This window comes from Trichosurus vulpecula, chromosome 3, assembly GCF_011100635.1.
Source record: "Trichosurus vulpecula isolate mTriVul1 chromosome 3, mTriVul1.pri, whole genome shotgun sequence".
Taxonomy (NCBI): Eukaryota; Metazoa; Chordata; class Mammalia; order Diprotodontia; family Phalangeridae; genus Trichosurus; species Trichosurus vulpecula.
Window position 1 is genome coordinate 117,896,360 of NC_050575.1, and position 19,050 is coordinate 117,915,409.

The 19,050-nt window shown below is 40.3% G+C and overlaps 1 protein-coding gene across 1 annotated transcript in view; it reads left to right on the forward strand.

The window, feature by feature from the left end:
* Positions 1-19,050, forward strand: part of PAPPA (pappalysin 1) — a 275,897-nt gene that overhangs the window by 217,111 nt on the left and 39,736 nt on the right. Inside the window, exons 15-17 of the mRNA XM_036751860.1 lie at positions 6,894-7,077; positions 14,443-14,653; positions 15,754-15,925. Coding sequence (XP_036607755.1) covers positions 6,894-7,077; positions 14,443-14,653; positions 15,754-15,925 — 567 coding nt within the window. The remainder of the gene's footprint in view (positions 1-6,893; positions 7,078-14,442; positions 14,654-15,753; positions 15,926-19,050) is intronic.

Here is a 19,050-nt window from a genome sequence, read left to right on the forward strand (position 1 = left end):
TCAAGAACTGTCTTGTGGAAGAGGGATTATCTTTGTTTGATACTTGTTCACCTAAAATCAGGAAAGAATTGATTATAGCAAAAGAATAGAGATGGCCATGCATTTGCTATCACTTGGAAGGCCAGATGGGGAGATAAGGCAGCTGTCACTCTCACTTTTTTCCCCACCCAGACACATCACATTTCTTGACTGGGGCCGGGAGTGGGGTGGGGAGGTAAAGTGGGGTGGGGAGGGAGGGAGGAGGAGAGGGAGAGAGAAGGGAGGAGACACAGAGAGAGACAGAGACAGAGACAGAGGAAGGGAGAGAGAGACAGAGAGAGAGAGAACGCAAGCTTTTGTTTGTTCACTTGTTCTCAATATGCTCACAATTCTATCTCTGAAGCCATTGAAAAGGTTCTTCATTACTATGTAGAAAACTGACCAGGAATTCTTATGTGTCCTCTGAATTGAGGCAAATAAAAGGATGCTCCTCTATCATAGACTTTCAGAAGCAGGCTCACTAAGTTTCTCTGTGTGTTGATATCAGGCAGAACATTCTGTGCATGCAAACTTTCCACAAAAAGTTTGGGCTGTATTTGTTAGGAATGGGAAGTCACTAAATATAGTGTGTGTGTGTGTGTGTGTGTGTGTGTGTGTGTGTGTGTATGTAATAATTATTAGGAATAAATAATCGTAAAATTACATATATTTTTTTCCTGAGTAAATCAAAAACTTTTGATTTTACTAAGGGTTAGGTCTTATCAGTTTTCTGCTCAATAAACTCCAATAGCTGCCTATTACCTCTAGAATATGGTTTGGCATTTAGAACCTTTTACAACGTGGCCATAACCTTTTCTTTTCAGCCATATTGCATAGTGTTGCACTTTATTTACTATATGGTCTAGCCAAACTGGGTTTCTTATTGTTCCTCATGCATGGCATTCCATACCTTTGCCCCGATTGTCTTCAGTACTTGAAATACTTCCCCCCACCTTCATCTCCACAGTTTCCTTCAAGGCTCAGATGAACTGTCTTTCTTTTGTCTGAAGGCTTTCCTGATCCCATCAGCTCATATCTGCACTGGCACACCACCCACCCCCCCCCACACCCAGTTACCTGGCGTCTGTTTTGCATACCCTTATTTCTGTACCTGTGATCTCTTTGTTCCTGGAGGACAAACACTAATTCATTCTTCTCTTTATATCCCCAGCACCTAGTACAAGGTAGGGGCTTAAGAAAGGGTCACTGACTGATTGATTGCTTGCCTACCTCCCACAATAAAATACAGCTCGGTATTGAGATAAGGCCAGTAGAACAGAAAAGGAAAGGGAAAGCCAGACCATTGGATTTAGAATCTGAGGATCTGATCATGTATCACCTATGTGACCTTGAGTGGATTTCTCCTCACCTTTCTGAGTCTCAGTTTGCTTATCTGTAAAATGAGGGGGCTAGGTCAGATGATCTGTAAAGTACCTTTCAGCTCTAAATATATGATCCAAATGATCTCTAAGGTCATTTCTCTGTCTGATTTTGACTAGATAAGATTTTCCAGTAGTGGGTTCTCCCTGCCTCCCCCCACCTCCCCACCCCCCCACCCCCACATTGGATTGCTCAACCAGGCATGAATAGACCATCTCCTTCACTGGTTGGGCTTGCTTTTGTATGATGCAGTGCATCTAGTAAGTAACGGAGATAGAGTATGGGAATGGGAGGGCCCTAGGGATTATATAGCATTATGACTCTGACGTCGGCACTGTGCCCAAGGCGGTGTAGTATCTCATTGCTGCCATCCTACACTGCCCTAGGAGACATTGTAACTTGCTACTGACAGGACCTATTTGTGCAATGCTTCTGCCTTTGAAAAGGTGCCCACATGGGAGTTTCCAGGCCATTGGCTGCTTTCTCCCTTCTGAACATATCCATGTATCAAATACAGACAGGTCCAAACTCCTACGGAAACAATTAGGGTGTTTTGGCACTAAGGAATTTCAGGTCCCTTTGATGTGTGCTTGAGAAGAAAAAAAAAATCTTTTGCTTTTAAAATCCTAGATCAATGTTTGGCATTTCAAAACTCCTGTGATTTGGCCAGCCCTCTTCCTCAATGAAACCCTCAAGGCCACAAGTGATGACTGTCACTTACTTGGCATTGTTACCAGTGGCTTCTCCCTCCCTCCAAGCACTATCTTTCTCTTGGAGTTTGGATCTCTTCCACTTTTAGGCTATTGAAAAAAAAAAAGAAAAAATTTACCTCTTTCTCTTTCTACTACCATTACCTTGCAAAGAATTATAGGATATGGCCATAAGACTCCACAGAGTCTTTAAATTTATTCCAGTCTGACCATCTCACCCCACAGAGGAATCATCTGAGTCTCATACAAGTGACATAGCCTGTGAGTGGTAGAACCAAAGTTAGAACCCAGGTTGACCAATTCCTGATCTGTTCTTCTTTCCCTGGTGCTATACTGCTTCTCAAATATCTTTCCCAGTTTCCCTGGATTTCAGAAAGTGAACATTTGTAGGATGGCATGCATCTCTGATTCTATAGACCGTACTCATTACCTCTATTCCTCCCTTGACTCTAACTCAGCTGGCAGACTAATCAGATAGCCTTTTCAGTTAGTGTTTATGAAAACATCATCATCCCTAATTCAAGTTCACTGTAGCCTCTCCCACCCCACCCCCAATTATTGGAGAGCCATTGGTGGAGTTGAGAAAGAGATAATAGTCAAACTTCTAAGTTTTGTGATCTGTCCCCTACCCTTCTGCCAAAAGAAGTAAGAATGTATCTGGCTGTTCACAATGTACTTTGGGAAGTACACTTTTAGCTTAGACAGAAGATGTCACAGTATATTGGAACCTAGGGACAGAAAACCTGGGTTCAAATTCTGATACCATGTGACTATGGGCAAGACATTTCACAACTATCAATAACTTGGAGAATAATGCTAATTATATTATACACTTCACAGAGATACTGTGCAAAGTGTTCTTTGTAACTACTCTCACCCTTTTTTGGGGAATGATGTGGTAGTGCTGGTCCACATGTGTGATTTGACTGATATGTAGAACTCCTGATGAGAAAATATCTTCTGCTGATTCAGACCAACTTCTCTTCAGCTTATTCTTAGAGAATTGTTGGGAGGTGGGAGCTTGGCACACTGAGCAGTAAAATTACTTGTCCAGGATAATGCCAAGTATATGTCAGAATAGGACTTTAACTCAGATCTCCTTGAGGAACCCTTAGCCCTTATTCTACTCTGTAGCTCTCGTAAGCCTTAAAATACTCTATAAATGTGAATTATTAATATTATTGTTAACAACAACAAAATAAAAATCAGATTCTCCTGTTCATGGGAACAAAGAAGAAAAAAGATTTCCAACTTCATTCAGTCAGGAGGATGACCTCCCAATAAAACCCAGGTCTAGTACAGAATGTTGTTATGTTTGTCCAAAAGCTGCTACAGCATATACAGGGTACAATGTGATTATTACAGAAAGTTATACAGATAAAAATGGTACAGGGTTAGAATATGTTAGTATAATAGATGTTTCAGAGTTAATTTCATAAAGAGAATCTATAGACCAATATGCTACTACATTGTTTTAACTGTAGTGTCTAAAGAAACTTGAGCTTACTTTTGATAAATCCAATGAAGCAGGCCAACGTTAATGGGAATTTTCCATTAAAAAAATGAAATCTTGTCTAGGACTATTATCAGATTGAGTCCTTACCAATGTAGGTATTCTTTCCACTGGTAGAGATTATCATCTATGTCTACCTTTTCAGCTTGTGTGCTTCCTATAGATTCAGAGACCAACCTGAAAGGAACTTCAAAGCCATATCCAACTCTCTCACTTTTGAGATGGGGAAACATGTCCAAAGAGGTTGTTACTAGCCCAGGGTTGCTTAAGTATTAAACATCAGAGGACAACTTTGAACCCATGTCCCCTGACTTCAGGGAGAAGGGCCTCTTCTATCAATTTTCCAAAGAGGAGCTCCCTGATACACTAAGGGCCTTGCTATGAATTTTGTCACTATTCAGTGGATATGGGTTCATCTAGGTGGCTGGTGGTGCAGTGGCTGGACCACTGGACCTGGAGTCAGGATGAACTGAGTTCAAATTCTACCTAAGATACTTACGCGCTGTGTGACCCTGGTCAAGTCACTTTATCTCTGCCTTCCTCAGTTTCTTCATCTGTCCAATGGGGATAATAATAACAACCTACTTCTCAGGCTGTTTGTCAGGATAGAATTAGATTACATTTGTAAAATGCTTTTCTTTTTTTTTTCTTTTTTTATTTTATTTTTATTTTAATTTAATTTAATTTTTTTATTTTTGTTATTTTTTTTGTTTTTTTTTTTTTTGTAAAATGCTTTTCAATCCTTAAACTGCTATATAAATGCTAGCTGCTGTCATCATCATGATCATTAATCATTAGCCATTTCTTATCCTTGTTCTCACTATGTAAATAGGCCACTTCTTTTCCAAGTCATCCATCATCTTGACAATATAGTTAATTCAATTCAGCAAACATTTATCATGTTCCTGCCATGTCCAAAGCACTATACTAGGTAATAGGGACACAAAGACATGGAGGAATCAGTCCTTGCCTTCAAGGAGCTTACAAGAGAAGGGAGAAAGCCCTATAGCAAACTGATGCATCAGGGAAGTCTTCCTAACGGTAACATTAAGTAACATGTGGATAGTTTTACAGCTGTATTTTGGAACACCTGCAGTTATGAGTCTTCTGTTCTGTCCCGTGTGTGGTATGGCAGAAACAGCACCTGGCTTGGGAGTCAGAGGACCTCAGTCCAAACCCTACCTCTGTTCCTTACTAACTGTCAACTTGGGAAGATCCTTAAATTGCCTGTCTCACCACTGACACTCTCTGTGTGACCTTGGGCAAGTAACTTAACCTCTCTGGGGACTTCCGTTTCTTCATCTGGGAAAGAGGGGTTCAACTGATGGACCTTAAAGTTCTTTCCAGCTCCAAATTTATAATCATATTATCCATGATTTGCAGCCATATACCACATCTGGGGAAATTTTAATACCAGTTTTATTGAATATAAAAAAAAGAAATATACTAAAAAAAATTATCTGTCATTTTCCACTCTCTCTGTTCACTCCCCTCTCCTTGTCTGCTTCTGTGTAAACCTGTATTGTTACCCCTCTATGATCTATCTAACTGAGGAACTCTTAACCCTTTTGTGTAGAGGGATATGTGTGTATGTATGTGTGTTTGTGTATGTGTGTGTGTGTGTGTGTGATGAACTTTGGCAGTCTGGAAGAATTCCTCAGAATCATATTTTTAAATGAATAAAATAAAATGTAAAGGATTACAAAGGAAATTAATTATATTGAAATATAGTTGTTAAAAAGAAATAAGTTCATGGAAGCTAGGTTAAAAACTCCTAATTTAGCCTCAGGCCATTCTAAGTATAGTGATAAGAGAGTTAGCTCACAGTATGTCACCGTATTAGCTCTATCTGACACCTGAGGGCAGTCTTCACTCCATTTCCCACCCCCTCCCCCAGCTTCCTGATGGGACCCACTCCCTTCCCTTATGGAAGAAGCCCCAGCTGGTAGATCCACAGCCCTAGGATATGAGGTAGGAAAGGAAGAGGACTAACCACATGCAACTGGAATCCTGGGGGAACTAGACAACAGTATCTAATGACCCAAACCAGAGTTAAGCCAATGAACTGGGACCCTGTTCTCATTAAAAGGGTCCCAGAGTCACTTATGGCACAGCTGCCCAGCCAAGAGAATGGGGCAGCATCTCCTAGCAGCAATGTCAGGGGGATTGAGTCAGGAAGACCTTTCAGGATTCTTCCCAGGGGACCTCTTAGATCTTTGGCTCTAAGAGTCCCCAGAGGTATTATGCATTGCCCCTGGGAACCCCTGGCAGCCCTTAATGCCAAGGCAGCAGGGAAAGAGGACGAAAGGGAAGGATGGAAAAGCAAGAATAAGAGAAGAAAAAAGAGATGAGGGAGAAATAGAATGAAGAAAAAGGAAAGGGATGCATAGAGTAGGGCATTATAAGGTAATAATAGTTAACATGGCTATAATAATATATTCCTACAAAGCTTTAATTTTGAAAAAATAATTTCATAAGAACTTGTTGCAATGCATAGAGAAAATATTGCTATCACTATTTGACTTTGGAAGAAATCAAGACTCTGATGATGTAACTTGAAGTCAGAGTGGAAGAACCAATATTTGGACCTTGGTACCATAGGATCATAAATTTAATACTGAAAGGGACTTTAGAGGCCCTCTTGTTTAGGCTCCTAATTTTACAAGAAGAGGTAACTGAGGTTCTAAGTGGTTGAGGGACTTGCCTAAGGTCACCCAGATAGTATCAATGTGAGACTTGAACCCAGGTCCTCCAACTCTTAAAACTTTCCACCATATCATGCTGCCAAATCTAATGTGTTTTCCCGCCATTATGCCATTATTAAATGTATATTTTCTGTGATCTTGGACCCTAAGCTGTCTAACCCTAACATTTGTGCCCCCAACTCATCTCCTTTAAGGCCACTTGAGAATAAAATAAGTGATTTAACTACTGTGTCCATATTTCTTGTCCCCTTTTTTAATGCTTCATGACACTTTGGAGCCATTGTTTCAGTTGATACTTTGAGGCAAGTAGTCCAAAGGATGTGGCACTATTTCACAAATGAGGAAATTGAGTCCCAGAAATGGAATAGAAATGAGTTGTCCAAGATCACAGGTGTGCTTAAGGACAGAGCCAAGACTAGAACCTTACTGTCCTGAGTGTCCACAGAATTCGCAGCACCACACAGATGTTTTTTTTCTGTTGGAAGCAAGAGTATCGGATATATCTATACTCACTTCCACTTACTTTTTCTTCCCTTTAACAAATTCTCCTGTGTTTGTTCCTTTTAGTCTGGGTCTAGCGTCACTGTTACCTGCACTGAGGGCAAGTGGAATAAGCAGGTATCATGTGAACCTGTGGACTGTGGCATTCCTGACCAGTATCACGTCTACCCAGCCACCTTCTCCTGTCTTGAAGGTACCACATTTGGCAAGAAATGCTCCTTCCAGTGCCGTCTCCCAGCTCAGCTGAAAGGTATTGTTTGTCTACTATGACTATTTACTTTAGACCATAGGAAGCAAGGAAGAACCTTTGAAAGGAAAAAGAGATAAGGGATATATATATCCCTTTCTTTTTCATATATCTATACATGTGTATCTATATCTATATAACTGTATGTATGTATATATGTATGTATGTATGTATATTTCACTTATGTTTATTTATGACTATTTTGATATTGGTGGGTGATAACCAAGGTTTTCTTTACACTGGAGGCTAATTGGCTGCTGATCTTCTCTCAGTTAACTCCATTTATTTATTTAATGCAGTGTCCCCAGGGGCCTAGGTAAAAGGCAAAAACAAAAACAAAAACCCAAAACAAAACATTGAAGAGACTGACAAGGATATTTGTCTCTTGAGATTCCTATGAAATCTGGCAGGGGGAAAATGTGGGGAAAAGAATAAAATAGAATCGAAACTGATACATCTACTTACTAACCATATGACCTTGGAAACTCACTTCCCTTCTCCAGGATCTCAGTTTCCTTCTCTAAAAACTGTGTGTTAAACTAGATCTCTGCCTACTGGCTTCCCTGGCTTTCTTCAAGTCTCAGTTAAAGTCTCACTTTCAACAGGAAGTCTTTCCCAATCTTCCTTAATTCTAGTGTCTTTCCTCTGTTGATTTCAAATTTATCCCATACATAGCCTTATTTGTTCATATATCTATTTATTTCAAGGTTATCCTATACATAATGTCTTACATATCATCTCCCCCGTTGGACTGAGAGCTCCTTGAGAACAAGGACTGCCTTTTAGTTTTCTGTGTAGCCCCACCACTTAGCACAATGCCTGGCACATAGTAGGTGCTTCATCAATGTTTATTGATTGACTGAATGGCTTGATTAGATGACCAATAAGATCCCTTGCATCTCTAACAGCCTACATGCTCCATATAGTCTAAAATTCTTTGCACCAGGATTCCTTCCAGTTCCACCACTCTATTTTCTAAGGTTCCTGCCAGCTCTGATATCCTGTGCTTCTGTTTTTACTAATGCAATTGTTCTAGATGAAGAAATAAACCCATGAGGAGCATGTGTGAGGAGATCACCATCTGACAGAAAAAAACAAAAACAAAATCAGAGCCTGTTTTTGATTCTGACCAGGAACATAGAACTGTTCTCAGATAAACCTAGCATAAATCCTTCTCTGTCTTGGAGGATTCTTACTTCTATCAGGGAATGCAGAAGGGTGTGTGGTTAGTTAACAGTAATCCACAAACAGTGCTAGGACTAGTTGGAAGCCTACCTGGAAAACATTATGGGTTTTGATGATGATGATGTATTTAATCATATCCATTGTCAACTAAAACCCAGAAGGACTGTGGTTATCCCATGCCAAGTTAATTTGGTTCAGTTCAGAACAATTCAATTTATTTTACTTCAACTCAATTCATGAGTTATAACTGTAAGAGTGTATAGGGAAGGTATGAGGAATTATTTTAAAGGTAACAAGGAAAAGGAACAAGAAATGGGATAAAGAGATTCTTATCCTGAACTTTCAGGGGCATGAGCTCAGATTGATGCCAACAGTGCTACCACAAAGCCAACAGGATATCCCCATCAGCATCTATGCTCATTGTGAGAATGACCTTTGGTTTGTTCCCTTCAAGTAACAAGTAGACCTGGCTATTTGACAGGCAAACAATAAGTTAAAAAAATGTATGAGGCCAGTACCATTCAACAGTAGGCATAGTGAAAGGTGGGTCTAAAAAGGGAATTGATTCAAGCTGAGAAACTTTAGGGGTCACTCCTAGAAAGTAGCTTCCATATTCCTGTCATATGGAGAGCCAGAGACTGACCAGCCTTTAGTCCAACCCACAAAATGCTGGCTGGGACTAAACTGGCCTGCTGGGGTCACTACTGGCCTTGGGCCTGAAGTCATTCTCCTCTACCTTCATTGCTGTCAGGTTGGGGATTGGAAGAGGGTTAAAAAATGGGCAAAACAGCAAATGAGCAATCAGAAGACTTCAGATTAAAGGGAAGAAAAATGGTGGATGACTCCAGGGTGAAAAGAGACTGATTCTGAATCCTCTGTTGGCATTTCCTCTTTTTCTCTAGCCTTGGTCTGAGGAAACAGGGAGGACATCATTATTTTCTAATCTTCAAGTATGTTCCAGTGGAGAGAGCATAGAAAACCTAGGTACAGGTCTCCCCTCTGACTCGTACTACCAAGGTGATGTTGGGCAAGTCATTTAACTTCAGTTTCTTCATCTTTAAAATGAGGAGGTTAACCTAGATTGCCTACAAGGGCCCTTCAGCTATAAATCAATGGTCTTTTGATGATAGGATACCCTAAGGCCCCTTCTAACTCTAAATCCTATGACTCAACTCATTTCAGTATAATTGAACAGTTATTCTCCTATGATGCCAAGAACTGATTTAAGCACCTGGTCTGAAATAGCTAAGGAGAGGGTAACAACTTGGAGGTACTGGTGAGGCCTGGAAACCATTGGAAGTGCTAACACCACCAACAGGCATCCCCTTGGATCCTCTCTACTCATCTGAGCTCCCTAAGACGTGAGGTGTATTAATAACTCCAGACGGAAATCACACTTCTCATCTCAATCAGAGGCAGGCCCCTAGGGATGGAAGCTGTATAAATTAGCATTGATTATTAGCATTTTTATTTTGGTTAATAATAATTTCTAATCAGAATGATTTGCACCCACCTGGCTGTATCTTTCTCTACCAGCCCCCCTTGCCCCCAATGTTCCCTTCCCACACACTGTCTCTCAAGGGGGTGTCATGGGCCCCCACAATGGAAAAGAGTTCCCTGTGAGAATGATCACCTTGATCATTTATGTTAATTGCTCATATCCTCTCCCCTTAATAATCAAACATGGATGCCCCTGGGAAGATTCACCCGTTTGGACTGATTGTTGTCTTGAAACATACTGATTGTCAATCCCACCTGGTGCTCTGTCTTCAAAACCTAGGGAAAAAGTTCTGCCTGGACCAGCTAGAATCAAGGGCAGGAAAAAGGTTTGTCCTCATTAAGATTTGGTGACTCAGGTGAACCTTCTTCCATTAGAACTTTGGTCGGGGTGGGACCTGGCAGTCAGGTGGGAGAGTATGAGGGGAGCATCTAGCTCCAGGCTTTCTCTGTGTCCTCTATTTTGCTGCAAAATGCCCCTGAAGGTGGAAGTCATCACGGGCTGAATTCAAGCTTCCTGCCTTTGCAGTAACTACATAAATGTGTCGATGTGCCCTCTTTCATAGGACGCTTATAGCTCCTCTTTTCTTACATATGCCTCTTCCTCTACTTGGGCCTTGAGACAATCACAGCCTTCTTGAGCGTTGTACTTGTCTGTGGGCAGTGAGGATTGCATAGCCTGTTTCCAGAATGGGCTTGCCCCAGCTCCGTAAGAAAGTCCAGGGTTCAGTTCTTTCTTTTTTTCCTAGTTATCAAATCTAGTCTGTTGTTACTTCAGATACCTTGGCTGGTTGCTCAAATCTCCTAAAACTCAGGAATTTCCCATGTTTAACTTTAGAGATCATCTAGTCCACCCTCTCATTTCCCAGAGGAGGAAACTGAGAGGGCAAGTAAGCAACCTAAGGTCATACAGCCAGTGAAATTCACAGGTGGGATTTGAACCCAGATCTTCTGATTCCAGATCCAGGGTTCTTTCCACTGTAGCAAACTGCCTTCTTTTCTCCTGACTCCCCAGCTCAAAAGTCTTACTGTACCATGTTGTTTCCTTTAATGAATTATATTCATGTGACATTATGACATTCAGAAAATTCTCTGACTGAAGGTCTCTGAAAGGATCATGAAACAAAAAAGGTGAAGATGCTATTTCAATTATAGCTTGCAGAAAGATGTGATAGGAGTCCACCCTTCTCAACAGTGCCTGAATCCTTACCCCTTTCCTTCCAGACCAGTGACTTAATGTTCCTTATACTGACCTCTTCTCCCCTTCCCACCTTGGGTCTCCTAAATATGGGAGAACCATTTGTCTTCTAAGGGTAAAGAGACATTATTTATTTACCAGAGTCAGAAGAACACTGACCTGGGAGTCAAGAGGCCAAGCTGTTAGTACCCAAGTCTGCTACGGTGTGGCCTTGGGCCAGTCACTCTTCCCTTTCCATCCCCCCTTCCAGGCCTCATCTTTTTTCTTTATAAAATGAGGGGGTTGGGCTAGTCTTTGAGGCTCCTTCTAGAACTAACAGTTTACATTATTATGTTTCATGTTTTAGGGTCCTTTCTGGCTCTTACATTCTAAGATTCTTGTTTTAGGGCAGGATAAAAGGGTATTCGCTGTTACTTTATATAGCTTTAAGGTTTGCACAGTGTTTTGAAGCTCCGTAAGCTCCTGACCTTGCAAGGATGTTTGTATAAATCAATACCTTTTCACTCATATCAAGTGGGTGAAGATCACAAATCCCTCCCCTTGGATGGCAAGTTGGTGAAATCATAGCTCACCAAAGGACATCAATTTCAGACGCCACTTTGAAAGCTGGGTCATGGGAGGACTTCCTTTGAAGAGGGAACTATGCAGATGTGCCTTTTTTTGGGTCTTCTGTTATATTTGAGAGAGACAGCTTGGCATGATGTCAAGAGCATTGACTTTAGAATGAGCAGACTTGGGTTCAAATCCTCATTCTGCCACTTACCAGTTGTGTGATCTTAGATAAGACATTTCACTTCTCTGGGCCTTAGTTTCCTCTACTGAAAAACAAGGATAATAAAACTTGGCCTTCCTACTTCAAAGGGTCATTGTTCAAATGAGATCATTGATAATAAAATACTTTATAAACCTCAACATACTATATAGAAATGACAACTATTATTACTTTGGAGATGATCTCACTAGTTTCTCCCTCTGCCTTTCTTTCTGTCTCTGTCTCAATCTCTGTCTTTGTCTCTCTGATGCTCTGTCTCTGTCTTTGTCTCTGTCTCTGTCTCTCTCTTTCTCTGTTTCTTTCTGTCTATTTCTCTGTCTCTCTTTTTCTCTTGGCAGATTTTGTAGATGATCATGACTGTCCATTAGTTTTATTCCCTTTTGACATATAAGACCTTGTACAATTCAACCATCCAAGTAAAATTGGATTTGCCCACACTTTTATCAGGAGGGCCCAATTTCGATGAACAATTGACATACTTTTTGGAATTGCCAAGTGAGGAACATAGTTTCTTTTTAACTCTTTGATATCCTTAGAGCCCGGGGACTAGGTCTTGGAACACCACCAACATAAAAGTGAGTTCTTTCTATGAGGCCTTGATTTCTTCTGTTTTTGTCCTCTTCAGTGTTTCCCTGGTCTAGCAACCGTAAGGAGTTCAGATGTGTTTCTTAATGTGCAACAACCAATCTGAAGCTTTCCCTTACTCATCCTCTTATTCTTGTTAATTCCCAAGTAACTCTCTTCCTTTATTCTGTTCCCTCTTATGGATCCTTCTTCATCCTCTACAGATCTACATTCCTTTTCAATCTTGCTTCCTTGATTTCTAATGTTCTATTCGGTCTGCTGAATGTCTCCTATGTGTCGGTTTATCATCTGATACCCCGGTGATCTGCTTTTTTGTTTTAACCTCCATGAATAAATTTGACTCTTCCCTTCCATGATAGCACTAGCAATCCTTCATTCACAGGGTCTGAGAATCTCTCTCTTTCCTGAAATATCTGTTTCTTAGTGGATTTGGAGTCAGAGGACCTCGGTTTGAAACTTGCTTTTGCCGCTCTCTAATTGTGAGGGCTTGGCCAAGTCACCCAGTCTGAGGTACCTTCCAGGCTAGAATAATTAACTCCAAACTATTCCTTTTGTCAGTAAGGATCCCCACTATACTCTTATAAGGCTTAGGCCAGTGGTATAAACTTGGACTCTTCACTCATGAGGGGAAAAAATGCCAGACATCTCCCTCAAATTCACTAATAGGTCATCACCCCAGAAACATTCCTGTTATGCTCCCTTCCAAGTCCTGCTTGGGCCATGGGCTACTGGGCAGTAGCCTGACCTATGGCCTAGACTCAATGTCTCTACATAATAGAATGTCTGGCTCCAATACCTCCAGTGGTTTCCAGATAATGGTACTAAGTGAACATCACTAGGTAATGAAGTAAGAGAAAAGGAAGTGATTGGAGCATGTAGTCCCTGATGCCCAAGAAGCCTCACCACTTTGCAGGAAACTGAATGAATCACCCTCTCATTCCTGCTGGCTCATATATTTGTTGACGTCAAACTGTCCAGAGTTTGTAATATAACAGTTCATCAACACAGAAGCATCTGCTGTGTTTGTAGACACTGGCCTTTACTTCACTCACTGGATGAATCATACAAGACAAGGAAGAGGAGAAAGAGGAGGGAAAGGAATCAAGTACTAAAGAGGAGCACCTTGATAATTTGATAAATGTGCAAAGGAATGAGGGAAAGGCACAGTAAAGCTTAATGGGGAGGAAGGAAGATCGGAGATGACGCCAGTGACAAGAAGGATATTGGGGAATGTGAATTGCTTCTCCTCTCTTGTCTCAGGGAAGCTTTGGCCAAGCTGCTTCACCATAATATATCATCTGACAGGATAAGGACGACCTCACTGGGTTTTACTTTCATTTGTAAAACCTAAGCAGTCCAGCTCACCAGTGATGGTCAGCACAGCTATTAGCATAGGCATGGGCTATATTGGGAAGTGTCATTCATGAGGGTCTGTCAGCAAAGTTTGGAATCTGAAAAGCAACTCAGCAACTCAACTTGAGGACTATAAAGCCTCTAAATTTTCCCTTGAAGCCCAGGCAAGCTAGCCAACATTTCCATTCTTTTAGATGGAACCATAGAAATAGAGAGAGAAAAGTTAACTGATCATGTATCATGATCATGCCATTATGAAATTTGTTAGTAGACCTTGATTTCAGGGGAGCCTACCTGCTCTTATTTGGGTCCGTCACTTCCCCTCTCCCCTCTTAGCCTGAGGTTTCTTATATGTAAAATTAAGTTTAGGGTGTAGATGACCCTCCAGGTCCACTTCATAGTATAGCAGGATTCTTTGACTTGAGAGTCAGGGGACGAGGGTTTCTATTGCAGTCATGACTCTCTCAGGTTGCTTCTCTCTATGATTTTGAGTAAACCATTCCATTTCTATAGATATCAGTTTTTTCTATCAGATAAAACTTATAGTCTCAGTGGTTCCTAAGGTCATTTCTATCTTTAGAGCTCCATATTCTATTATCTGACGTATTCTATGTTCCTTATAGTCTTAACAAACTGTGTTTCAGCATTCTATATTCTAAGGCAAATCCTAACTTGAAAAAAGGTTTAATTCAACATAATTCATACTGTTAATAAAGGCAGTATAGTTCCATTCTCCCATTGATTTCTAATGCTAATCCTAAATACATCTTCCTAACAGGAAACAATAGCTTCCTGACATGTATGGAAGATGGGTTGTGGTCCTTCCCGGAGGCACTTTGTGAACTGATGTGCCTGGCCCCTCCCATTGTACCCAATGCTGATCTCCAGACTGCTCGGTGCCGGGAGGACAAGCACAAAGTGGGCTCCTTTTGCAAGTACAAGTGCAAACCAGGATACCACGTGCCTGGTTCCTCTCGGAAGTCAAAGAAGTAAGTGAAGTTGAAAATGTAAGCAGGGCGTGTGGAGGAAGGGCAGTTGTTCAGTGGGCATCTGAATCTATTATCATGTGTTAGATGAATACATTATCATAGCATCGCAAAGAATCCATTATTCCGTGTTGTTCTATTGTGGCTTCTAGCATGAAATCAATGCATCAGTCAGCAACTATTTACTGAGTGCCTATTATGGTAGCTAGCCCTGTGCTACTAAGAGGGCACCAAATACAAGGGCACCCCTCTACAACATCCCTAAAAGATGGTCATCCAGTCTGTATTTGAACACTTCCAGAATCAGAGAGCTCACAACTTTGCAAGATAATTCATTCCATTGGTTGGAATGTATAGAGGTCCCACCTATTGGTTCTAATTCTTCCCTCTGGAATTACATAAAATAAACTTAATTCTTTCCCCATATGTCATGACTTCACATTTTAAAATCACTATCATTCTGGAATTCTGTTTCCTCACATATAAAATGAGGAGATTGGACTAGATTTTTTTCTGAGGTCCCTTTGAACTTTAAAATAAGCCTAGCGACTTATTAACCTAGCAATCCTAAAGTTAACTTAATGTTCACAAATCTTGGTTTTGGATCAAGACCCTGCTTCCTGTGAGTTGAGAGAGGCATCCATGGTATAGCAGAAAGAACCTTGGATTTAGATACAGAAAACCTAGGTTCAAATCCTGTCTCCATTTCTCCTACCTGCATGATTCTGAGCAACTTTCTTAAGCCCTCTAACCCACAGTTTCTTCATTTGAAAAATGAGTTAGATAATTGCTAAGGTCCTTACCAGTTCTAAGTCACAAAATCTTATTAGTTAGTAGATGAGTTAGTAGATGACAAATGTTGTCATCCATCATCCACTCCAACATAGGAGGTATATTGGCAAACTCCATACGAAGTCAGTTAGACCAAACTTACCTCATAGATATTTTCAATGTGATGTCTACTCCTTGGAGTTTAACATTCAAATTTGAATGTTTTGAATAAGAAATTAATCTATTCAGTCACTCAGTTCATTCCAAAACATTAAATGCTTTCTATGTGCAAGGCACTCATTCAAATGATTCCTCTCATTTCTTCTTGGAAGACGGGCCTTCAAGATACAGTGTACCCAAGATGGCAGCTGGCTGGAGGGAGCCTGTGTACCTGTGACATGTGACCCACCCCCACCCAAGTTCCATGGGCTATACCAGTGTACCAATGGTTTCCAGTTCAACAGTGAGTGCAGGATCAAGTGTGAGGAGAGCGACATTTCTTCGGTAAGTGTCTTCACCCATTCACTTAACCTCTGTTTGCCTTAACTACTAGATGTGGACAATCACAGCATTTTCCTCACCAGATTGTTGTGAGCATCGAATGAGATAACATTTGTAAAGTGCTAATCACAGTGCCTAGAATATAGTAGATATTTTTAAAATGCTTATTCTTTTCCCCATTTCTTAATTCGGCCAAAATTTATTAAGTGGCTGCTGTGTGCAGAGTACTGTGTCTTGGCCTTCCTGTTCATCACGAACTAAGAGTAATAGACAGTGTTTTCAAGTTTCTCCTTCCTCTTTCTTTGATGTTATAAAGTGCAAGATCACCACCTCTATGAATTGTTCCCTGACTGTGGCCTTTAGTGATATCCTCACTCTTCTGAGTATATGGAGAGCTTATGTTCTACATGTGAAGGCTTATCTGATTGTGTTTCATGGCACCGTAAAGTTCTTTAGAAGAATATTAGGGTACCATGATCATATTTCACAAGTGGAATGCACATCTAGATATTTCTGTAAGTCCTGTCTCAAATAGGCCTCTAGTAAGTTACCATATTAATTTTGATGAATATGATGATGGTGGTGGTGGCAATGGTAGTAATGGGGATATTGATGATGGTGATAGATTTGTGCATTTGAATTTATTATGTAACTGGAACCAGAGAACCTAAAATTGAAGCCTGGATCTGCTGCGTACTGCTTACATCACCTTGGCCAAGTCATTCCATGATTTTGGCCTCACTTTCTTTATCTGTAAAATACAGATTTGACTAAATAACCACCATAGTTCGTTCCAGCTCTAAGGATATGATAATGATGATGTTGATTGGGATCCTGATGATTATGATAAAACAACCAATAATTTTATATTGAACACTTCTTATATTCCACCCTATAGTTAGGACCATACAGAAGATAATTAAAATGTGGTCCTTGCTTACTATGAGCTATAGTGTATCTGGAAAGCTATAAATAACTCAGGTAGAACAAACAGTTTAAGGACTAAAAGATGTGGTCATGAATCTTAAGTCCCATGATAGTTAATAGGAGGTGGAATTCCATGTGACCAAGAGTAGCCAGGGAAGGCTTCATGGACTAGGCAGCAACTAGAGCTGGGACATGAAAAATGGGAAGGATCTAGGCCATCAAAAGAGAGGGACACAGAAGACATTCCAGGAGGGGAGAACAATATGAACAAAGACACAGACTTGGGAAATAATATGTCATAAGTAGGTCGGCAGCAGAATAGCAGGCATGCATTGAGAAATCATAAGAGGTTGTGTTTGATAAGCCTGTTTTGAAAGGCAGCCAGAAGAATTAGGCTTAATGCAGTAGACCAGTGGTATCAAATAAATAGAAATGGGGGCCAATAAACCATGCCTAAAGATCCCTGTGGGCCACATATTGACTTAGAAAACCACATGTGTTTATATGTCTCTCTTTCTAAAAAATTAATACATCAACATGTTAAAATCAGATAAGAACTCCATTTTAATTTGGTTCAGCCCCACTAGGAAGTGTTGTGGACCGCATGTGGCTTTGTGGGCCACTTGTGGATTGTGGGCCACATGTTTAACACCTCTGCGGTCAGCTATAGGAAGCCATTGTTTGTTTCTTAGGTGGGAAATGTCGTAATGAAAAGGATCATTTAGGGAGAATAGTCTGGCAGAAAGAGGTTGGATAAATTATTTTTTTCTCTTTTTTTGGATATGTGAAAACAATTTACATTCATATGTGAAGACAATTTTTAGCATTCATTTTTTTAAATTTTGAATTCCAAATTCTCTTCCTGTCCATATCCCTCCTCCACCCCCCACCCTCCCACCAAGACAGTATGCAATTTGATATAGGTTATGCATGGGTAATCATGCAAAATATATTTCCATATTAGTCATTTTGTGAACAAAAACAGATGAAAACAAAACAAAACCATGAAAAAATAAAGCGAAAAATAGCATGCTTCAATATGCATTCAGAGTCCATCAGTTATTTCTCTGGAGGCAGATAGCATTTTTCATCATGAGTCCTTTGGGACTGATTGTCTTGGATCTTTGTATTGCTGAGAATAGCTAATTCATTCACAGTTGATCATCGTACAATATTGCTGATATTGGCTATGATGTTCTCCTGGTTCTACTCACGTCACTTTCTATCAGTTCATATAAGGCTTTCCAGGTTTTTCTGAAATCATCCTGCTTGTCATTTCTCATAACATAATAGTATTCTATCACAGCCATATACACAACTTGTTCAGCCATTACCTAGTTGATGGCCATCTCTTCAATTTCCAGTTTTCTGCTTACACAAAAAGAGCTGCTATAAATATTTTTGTACAAATATGTCCTTTTCCCTTTGGTTGGACAGATTCTATAGAATTTTAATTCTTCAAAATGCTTTCAAATACATTTTTTTTATTTGATCCTCAGTCTACCTCTGTGGATCAGGTGGCCCTGATAAAGGATTATTGTCCCTATCTTGAAGATGAAGATCATAGAGATTTAGAGAAGCAAAGGACTTTAGAAGTCAGGTAGCCCAATATTCTCTCCACCCCCAATCTTACCCGTGAGGAAACTAAAGCCCACTAATGGCTGAGATTAGATCCCAAAGAAAATTTTATGATTCTACAAGGTAGGCGTATCATACCACAGTAGTACAACCTCACTATAAAATAACTCAGGATCAATGGGGGAATATGAAACATTTGAATACTCACAATCATCATTAGGCTATGTTTCAAGTAGCCCAGTATTTCACCTCCTAATTATAAAAAGCTGAAATCATAGTTTCTAAAGTTAAAAAAAAAAAAGATTTTATAGATCATCTTGGTCAAACACCCTCTTTTTTACAGAGGAAGCAATTATTGGTCATGGAGTGAAGTGATTTGCCAAAGGGCCTACAGCTGTGGATTTCACTTACATTAAGGGTAACAAAGTAAAATGTCTCATTGTTTGGCTCTGTAGAAAACAAAAATTCACAAATAGTTTGAATCTGCTTCATGGCAGAGTAGAATGCTGTCTATTAGCCTGCTAAGTTGGTGCTTGGTTTCAGGAAGTACATTTCCTGCTTAATTTTGAGGCAGGGACTTGGGTAAGATGCCAAAATGTATCTTACCATAAGTTCATAAATGT